This window comes from Populus trichocarpa, chromosome 16 (genome assembly GCF_000002775.5).
Source record: "Populus trichocarpa isolate Nisqually-1 chromosome 16, P.trichocarpa_v4.1, whole genome shotgun sequence".
NCBI classification, from domain to species: Eukaryota; Viridiplantae; Streptophyta; class Magnoliopsida; order Malpighiales; family Salicaceae; genus Populus; species Populus trichocarpa.
Genome location: NC_037300.2, coordinates 10903289 through 10912636, shown reverse-complemented (window position 1 = coordinate 10912636; position 9348 = coordinate 10903289). Strand labels below are relative to the sequence as shown.

Below are 9348 nucleotides of genomic sequence, written 5' to 3'. Positions count from 1 at the left end.
AAAGGATAACAAAAACAGAAGAATGGAGAAAAGCAATCCTTTTGTCTGTCGACAGATGGAGGAGTTATTATTTGTATCGCCCATTCAGGGGTCAAGAGGACCCCCTCCCACCTCCTTTTTCCAGGGAAAAGAGAGAGCATGTAGGGGGAGAAAGTGGCTCTTCCATGGACATGCCTCAGCGATGATGATGATGATGCATCACTCAGATCTTATCATATTCTAGTAGCTACGTTGATAATTGGTCACTCTCCCTCTTTGTTGACCAACCATCTAGAGCTTGATTTGCGCCAGCATCACCTTTTGGGCATATAGACAATGGGGGGGGGGGGGGGGGCAATCCGTACCTATCCTGCCTCCATATTAGATGAGCGAGCATGGGATCTCGCTTATTTGCCGTCAAGTGTCACCAAAAACACCTTGGATTTTGTTATTTATTGTTTTTTACTCGTGAAATTCCTACCCGGGAAGGATTATTTTTCTTATAGTACAAGAATATTCATTAGTTTATTTTTAAAAGTTTTTTTTTTAGTTTTACAAAATCTTTAATGTGCAGAATTATAATTTTTAAGTGTCGAAATGATTTTTTAGTGTTTTAAAATCTTTTTCTTATAAATTTTTTTTATTTATTCTAACTACATGGTTCTAGGTTGATTTGTTTTTAATATACAGTTTTATACTAACAAGTATAATTTTTTATCCAATTGTTAGATCAAACTGAAATTTTACTAAATGTTTCCAAAAATATTGGTTTATATTAGGTTAAATTTTCATATCAATCAAACATCGGGAAAATTTAGGTTTTGGGCTTTAATTGTGTAGGAATTGTAAATTAGTTTCCTAGTTAATTTAGGAATTTTTTTCTATTTCATTTATAAAAAAATTATTATTTTTTCATAATTATTTAGAATGTTTTTTTCCTAATATAAATAGGTTTATTTAGCTTATACTTAGGTTTTTTTAGTTGGCAGCCGTGGATTATTGAATAAAACTGGTATTTTGCTTTAACTAACACGTTTTTCTCATTGTTTAAACAAAGAGCAATTGAAAATTATCATAGTATAATTGATTTTGTTGCGTTCTTTTTTATAATTTTCATTCATGAATTGATATTTATTAGGTGTGAGTTTATTCCAATAATATTGGTGTTTTAGTTCTAGTAATCTTTGTGTCATATTTCTATCAACTTGAATTTTTGACTTTTTAGAATTTGTCTTTCTTACGTGTGGATTACGTGAACACCTAATCATATAGTTCACATTAAAACATTGTTATAGAGATATAGAGGTTTTTATCTCTGTCTTAGAGATCATTTTTAACCGATTTTTTGTTCCTTTAAATAAAAAAGACAAAAGGAATAAAGATGGAGACAAGTAGGGACATGGATGAAAGTTTTTTTTTTCGTCAAATGTCCCTTTAAATATTTTGTAATTTTATTTTTTTATATTTTTTAATATGTATTATCACATGCATGCACATATTTTTATATTCTTAAAAACACCTTTTAAGAATATAATTGTATTAAAGAACATAAAAATTGGCATATGTTTATTATTGTTGTAGCTCCTTTTACATTTATAAGGTAGCTTTTAGGTACTATTATGCAAAAAAAAAAAACAAAGACAAATATTATAGAAATGTGTTTTGTTCTATAGAAAATTTTTATCTCTGTCTCATAGATAATTTTTAACCCATTTTTTTATCCATCTAAACAAAGAGAGATTTATAAGGTAGCCTTTAGTTACTGGGAGTTTGAGTTCATATACGCAAAGAAAGATTTTCAATCTATAGAAGATCTAAGTTGCAACCAAGAGCAGCTTACAACATCAAAAGATCCATTAGAAGTATTGATTGGGTCAATTACAGGGTTAAAAAGCAAGAAGATTAAAGAAGCACTTAATGGATTTATTCAGGATATTTAAACCAAGTTAAACTTTCAAAATTCAATAAGAAATTATCAGGTTTTAATTAATATGATATGTGCAAACTTGACCAAGTTTAATTAAGTTTTGGGCTTTATTTTTTCTAATGCATATATACTAACAAGTATAAATTTTAATTTTATTATTGAATTATATTGAAATTTTTCCATAAAATTCTAAATGACTTATTTTTTACGAGGTTAAAATTTGACAACAATACCGAACACTAACAAATATATAATGATCTAAAATTCCAGATTATTTCATAGCATTTAAACCCTAGAGTTTGTTTTTAATCTTTTCCGGCTATATACTTTTATTTATAATGAATTTAATTTAATCCCCAGGAAAATCCATCAAAGACTTTCCACATCTACATTGGAGGTGGCTGCAGAACCATTTAAGTATATGATGCGCCAGGCTTTTTCCAGGAGGGTATAGCATCAATGTAGGTGGTTTTGTTTTTTTTTTTAAAAAAAGACAAATATCAATCGTTCAGTTGGGGGGGGGGGGGGGGGGGGGAATATCAATTTTGAAGTTTTTTTCAATCAAAATACATTCTGTTAAAGGGAATCCTAACTACAGAACCATGATCCCATGATTCCTGAAAGAAAGAAATCAACTGAGATTCGTATCCCTGTTTTTTATCTGAGCATGTTGATCATGGCATGCGATTGTAAGGAACAGGTCACTGGTTTGAGCATGGAAGATTCTATTGTCTAGTACAAACTACCAGGGATAAAGGTCTGGCATGCCCTGAGTCCTGATAATAAAGAAACATGTGATGTAAGGTGCTGTGTTTCCATTTAAAATGGAAACCATGGCCAGTCATAACTCATAACTGTGATCTTAGCTGTATTAAGATGCATAACGACATGGAGGGTGTGCTCTGGCATGGAGAAACAGAGCATTTTCCCCGAATCAAACATCACATGCAACATTCAATTAAAAATAAACAAAAGAATCATCATGTGTTTCTTCACATGGTGGATCTTCCGCCATTGATTCGCTGGTTAAGGATTTTCTAAATGCTATGGCCATCAACACAGCCAACAAAGGACTAAGGCTGCAAAAACCCACATCTCACCGCTAATTATCATCAATCTATTCTTAGAGCTTGAGATCATCCCCAGATTCTAACTGAGAAGCCTTCGGCTTTGCAAATAATTATATTCACCAAAACATAAATAAGCATAGAGCAGGAGAGTTTCAAGAGCAACACAAGATGCGGCAAGATCTTCAAGAAAGAACATGGAGGAAATACGAACCATTGAGAAACCGTGCTACATACTGATGCTAGTGGGGGACTGTTTCAATCATGATTCATGACAAAGGAACAAGACTGCATATTGTAGCAATGCACAACCCCAAATTTCATTTTCTCTAGAATACAAATCAAATGTACTAGCAGTCTTGGGAATAGAAGCTGACCGCAGCAGCTACTAAATCCTTCTATCCAAGGTCAGAATGATGTGAACTTCAGTTCCTGCAAGCAGTTACGGAAGAGATAGCAGCCTCCATCATCTATGCACCATTCATTGCAGTAGCATCAGCATGGACTAAATTGGCATCATCCAGAATCTTGCCATTGACTTGGGTTCTCTGCCTCTGGAAAAGATAATAGACATCAGTATAAATAACAATCCATATCACATCCGTGCAAAGCCATTTCATGAGGAAGAAAAGGAGAATTTATAGAATCAATATTGACTATACCCAATCTGCAGGGTCCACTGAGTTCCCATTCAAGAGCTTGTGGTTCTCTTCTTTAGGCTTGCTATCCTTGTCTTTGGTACTCAATGGCAACAAGAAAGAAGCACCACCAGTCCGATCAGGTAGTTCTGCATTCAACAACTTAAAGTCAGTATGATCCCTCATTGAGCTCGTGGTTCTGCCGGAGGAAAAGGTGTACAGAAAAATCAGAACAAAAGATTGCAGGACACCCTTACCTGGTAATTTCTTGTCCAGGAAGAATACCACTAAATTAACAGTATACCTGGAATGCAACAATTGCAGAGCCAAAATAAAAATCAGAACGACAGAACTTTCTTTTTTTTAATAGAAATAATGACTGCACAATCGAACAATCGAATAGATGATACATACCACGCTACAGTAACATCAACAGTATAATGCTTGCGTGATGCTATAATTAAAAAGCTCTGAACTACAGCAATCAGCCAACCTAACTGCTTTATACACCTACAAAAAGACATCACAACAATTTGAAATTAGTTAAACTAGTAATGGCATTTAGTTCAGTAAAATTGTGTAGACTCTGAACAATAGGGAGCGGGTGCAGACTCAAACATAAGGAAACCAGACCACTTATTACACCATTCTCCAACCATATTGATATCACTAATCTTAACCAGAAACCACAAATTCATTCCCTATTGTCAGGACCAAATTTCAATATCAATCAATTGAAAGGATCAAATGGAACCAACTAGAAAAATCTCTTGTTTTTCCTTCTGGGAGGAAAAACAACATTTTTACAAGCCATATTTTACCTTTTTGTGCCATACTTCTGATATGTGAGGACAAAGACTAGAGTAAATATCATGTGCGATGAAAAAATCAAATCACCACAACCATGTGTCATGCCCCGAGGAACTGCATTGTTAAGAAACAAAATTAGCTCAAAAATCCATGGAAAATAACGAACAAAGGATCAAGTTAAAGCAACAGTTACGGACAATTAATTAAGAGTACTTCAAATACACTCTCTGGATGTGGCAACCTGGCAAGTTTTGATCCCTGCAGTGTAGAAAAGCAAGCCAAATTATATACGTAAATTTTTAAGTACCAGTTTTTAATTAAAATAAATGAAAAGGAAAGGCTCAAACTAGATAGACCATTTGTTTGTATTGCAAAAACCAACCATAGCTGTTTTTTTATCAAAAAATAGATATAGGAAATAGACATATTAGACATTCTACCTCACGACAATGATAATTTGGACCTGGAAGCTGGGTGGAATAGAACGTGATGATCCGCAGAAATTGAGAAGCCTAGTGAAGAAAAATAAGTCAGATAAAGTGTCAGAAAGCATTGAGAAATTGCGTACTCCCAAAGAGATACAGACCAAAGTCGTTACAGTAACTTTGGTGTGTGCTTTTTGTGCTAGCTTACAAGTTTCTAAATCTATCTCACTAATTGTCCCAGCATGATTCTGTTGTACATCATTTCAGGGCATGCAAGCTGCTCAACACAAGGAAAAGAAACATAGAGAGAGAGATTGGCACTTACAACTAGAAATGCTAGAACCCTGCACCAAATCAAAACTGTGTAGATCTTTTTGCTCTTGAAGATGAAAGGATGGAAAGTCCACTGCAATGGAACAAATTCCCAATTAAGTATAAAAGAGTGCAAAACTTGTTAAAGGTCAAAATCCACTTGAAGGTCCACTTCTAGGCGTTTTGGCAATCTGACCCACATATCAGGTCCATATTACTCCTGTCTTTAAAATTTAGCTTTGTGATTTTTTCTTTTCTTATTTTCCGTATATGTTTTATCTATTTCTATAAAAAAAATTCCTTGGTTTTGATTTCCTATTTAGCTCCGGATCAACTATGGCAGACGACTTTTATAGTTTTTTAGGCCTTTGGCCACCATTTATCGATTATCCAGAATTTCAAACTTTTGTGAGCTTCCACTACAATTATATTGTGTTGTTTCTGTGGGAAAAGCTGGAAACTAAAGAACGAACATCACAAAAAGGGCAAAAATGCAAGATATAAATAAATAAATAAATAAAACAAAAGAATAGGGAACTTCACAACTGCTTATGCTCAAGCACTTTTCACCAATAATGTAAACAACCAAAAAGTTTGTCAAGGTTCCTAGCAAGCAACAACCATCTAATAAAAGCTGCATGTGCGTGGGCATTGAATAGGATATGGCTGCAGCGAACTGGTTCAACTTAAATTCAACTTAGTTGGAAACAACCCCACATTGCATGAAAAGGAAGGAGATTATCAGAACGAGGAGATTTTAGAATCATCAGATGTGTAGCATGACAGGTACTCTGAAGATAAATATAACCGTGTATGGCAGGTACTTCAGGGTTAAGAACTACTTCCCCGTCAATCACTGCAAATAAATTTTCAAAAGTACAATAATGACAACCCTATTACAGCATTCTAAGCTTATGTGGAGTTAAGCGCTAGTCCAATTGCCAATATTAAACAATAAACTATTTCAAGCTTCACCTCTAGCAAACAGTGTTACTATCCAGATGACACTGTGATTCCAGATATAGCATAGCACATTTGAATTTCATGTGCATTTGATTTTATGTTATTGGGATATATTAATGTTCCGAAATCCTGATGTCAGAGGAGGCAGAAATTAACCTATGAACAACTTATCAACCCGGAAAACTGGAGAGGGAGAAGGAGGCTGGGAAAATTAAACAAGAAGAGGCAAACAGGAGCAAAAGTGCAACGGCAACTATATCGTAATCTTACCACGATAAAGGATAGAAAGACGAAGGTGAACACCGTCTCACTAATGTAGGATTTATCTTGCCCAAACTCCTGAATTATCAAACAGAGTTAGACAACAGAATAAAGCATACCAGAAAGGGGAGAGAAACGAAATAAATAAGCACCAACCGGAAGAAGAAAGAACCCAACATCCTGCAACGTTGGCCCTGGGCGGTGTAGATAATGAACTCCTCGGGCAGCTAAGCCATGTATGTACTGTGGGCAAGAAACATATAATACAGATGTTAGGACATAAGCATCAAACTATAATCAGAAGAAAAGAAAACAACAAGGGGAAGTGCAAAAACACAAGAACGCAGCCTAAAAGTCTGATGGTACCATACAAATGCATACGTTTCATCCCAGTAAGAAAAATCACATTATATTAGTTGACTAAGCGTTCATCCCCAGAATATGCTGCAATTCAGGTACTCAAAACAGCACACTATGCATTGTTCTTTATCGAACTTAACATACGCTTAAGCTAAGAGTACAAGTTTTCTCTCAAGGAGGGGCAAGGCAAGCGACGGCTACAACGTTTTACCAGACCCTTCACCCTTTTTCACAGTCCTCAGAATCAAACAAACAACTGGACCAAAGAATTGCAGCATTGGATTCATAGAAGAAGAAGAAGAAGAAGAACGAGAGAGTTAGGTAAGGTAACAATAGTAATTGAATTGAATTAACACCTGAAAAATTAAACCGGTAAGAATGTATTTCCAACTATCTGCAAGTAAATTGATCTCTGTTGTCGTCTCTGCACAAATCCTCTTCCATAACTACACGCACCAAAACCAAACCATTTGATCAAAAATCAGATTCAAAAATCTTGGGAAAATTAAAAGCACAAACAAGTTTTTCTCTTAAGGGAAAAGAAGAGAGAGAGAAACCTTGGAAGCCTCGCGACCAATGTAAACAGTCATCTTGTTGTTGGTGGTGGTGTTGTTGTTTCTGTAGTTGTTGTTGCTGGGTATGTTGGGCTATAAGCACCAGTTCCATAGCACTTCAAAACCCAACTGTTAAGGTCGACATCATTATTCTCCTCAAAATCCAACCATAAAAAAAAAAACCTCTCAAGAACTTTTCAACTTCCGACTTCGAAAACGGAAAAAGAAGAAGAAAACCGCTTCTGTTCTTGAGCGATCGAATAGCCAATCGAGATCTCCACTAAAAGGGTGAAAAGAAGACGAGGAGGCTTTTACAAGAAGAGAGAAAACCCAAAAAAAAGTATGATTTTGCGTGATTATTTCTATGACGATCGATGGATTTTTCTTCCTCTTTTTAATGGTTCAAAGCAATATAGAAAGAAAGAAGGAAACGCGAGTTGGACACGGAGAACAGGGAGAAGATCAAGAGAAAGAAAAGCGAGAGGGTTTTTATATTGTAGAAGAGTGGTACTTTCAAGGTTACGAGTGTTTTCGTTTTGCCGTCAAAAAGTGTTAATTTTTTTTTTATTTTTTTAATTTTAAATTATTTTAATACATTAATATTAAAAATAAATTTTACAATTTTGTTTTTAAAAAAAAACATTATTTTACCAGGAAACTGAGAGAGACTTTCTTTGGACAGACAGATATTAGAGTCACACAAGAAGAAGAAGATTCATTAAAACCACTCCTACAATTACTGACCACGTGGATTTATTTAACCCTAAAAATTATGGTTAATAAGGTGTGCTTTTTTTTTCTTCTTATTTTTAAGTCTTGGTGTCCTCACTAATAAAAATTATTAATGTTTTTTAAATACTTACAGCATAACCAAAAAAAAAAAAAACAATTTGTAGGTATTTTCATCTAAATTAATGTTGGGATTTATCATTTCAATCTAAGTAATTGGTGTGATAGTTAAAGGAATATAATTTCTTTTTTGATTTTTTAATTAAGAAAATTATTAAATTTATTTTTTTTGTTCTTACCCGAGTATCCTCACACCTTTTTAAAGGGTGAGATTAATCTCGTTCAGGGTTTGTGGCTTTCCCTTCCAATAAGTGTGTTTCCTGAGGATTGAACTTGTATTCTTACCCTTACAGGGATATAGCAGTGTCTTAACAGCTAGAACAACACTTCATTGGTTATTAAATTTATTTAAATACACTTAAAATCATTTGAAAAATAGACTTAATTTCGATTCATTCATTAATTATCCCAAAAAACTTTTTTATTATTAAAAAAAACTCTGAAAAGTAATATGATCCTATTTAGTTATAATGAGACTAAGAATGTGTTTTGTGTTGTAGTAATGATTATTTTTTATTTAGAAATATATTAAAATAATATGTTAGTATTTTAAAATAATTTTAAAATATTAATTTTTATAAAAAGATTTTCAAATCATAAAATATACATGTAATTAGCATTTATGACTATTAAAAAATAAAAAAAACAAAAACATTGTGAAAACAAAAACAACAGATATTCTCCTCCTCGGAAGACTACATATTTTTGTTTTACCTGCTGGGTGGGGGAGGAGGGAAGTCTGTTAAGAATTTTGGTTCCCTCCGGCCATGGCCTGCAGGCAGCATTAATAACTATAATTTTGTTTTTTTAAAAAAAAGAAAAAGAAAAAAGAAATTATCAATAGAAACTAGCTAGCTGCACATTTATGAGATCGAGGGTGGATCGATGAGTCAACAAAACTGTTAAAAAAGAGGGCTGCATTTTGGTTCATCGGATGAAGCGAAGAAAAAGTGAAAATTGGAGGAGGCTCAAGTCACGGGTGTCCAGTCATGGCTCGGCCGACGAGGATAACGGACTCCTCCTCCCTCGTCCTGTTTTTAAATTTGAAAAAATTCCTTGAACTGGTACAATCATGGCTTCATGCACCACATCATCTCTCTCTCTCTCTCTCTCGTAATCAACGAGGATACACGTCGTACCCACCATTTGTAATCACCTGATCACTAGCTAATCCCACGTGGTTAGGCGGTTATTTTGCAAATT

General features: G+C 34.2%; 1 protein-coding gene across 2 annotated transcripts; it reads right to left on the bottom strand.

The window, feature by feature from the left end:
- Positions 1-3157: 3157 nt before the first annotated feature.
- Positions 3158-7785, bottom strand: LOC7466949 (phosphatidylinositol:ceramide inositolphosphotransferase 1). Of its 2 annotated transcripts, XM_002322901.4 has the most exons (12): positions 7300-7785; positions 7099-7188; positions 6539-6625; positions 6392-6460; positions 5172-5252; positions 4862-4933; positions 4619-4679; positions 4433-4535; positions 4026-4121; positions 3869-3915; positions 3636-3760; positions 3158-3527 (listed from the first exon to the last, which is right to left on the bottom strand). In XM_002322901.4, the coding sequence occupies exons 1-12, from the start codon at positions 7330-7332 to the stop codon at positions 3444-3446; spliced, it is 948 nt and encodes a 315-aa protein (XP_002322937.1). In that variant the 5' UTR covers positions 7333-7785; the 3' UTR covers positions 3158-3443. The 2 variants fall into 2 exon arrangements, 1 of the variants encoding a protein (XP_002322937.1); XR_008057640.1 differs by lacking the exons at positions 3158-3527; positions 3636-3760; positions 3869-3915 and having other exon boundaries at positions 4615-4679.
- Positions 7786-9348: the final 1563 nt, after the last annotated feature.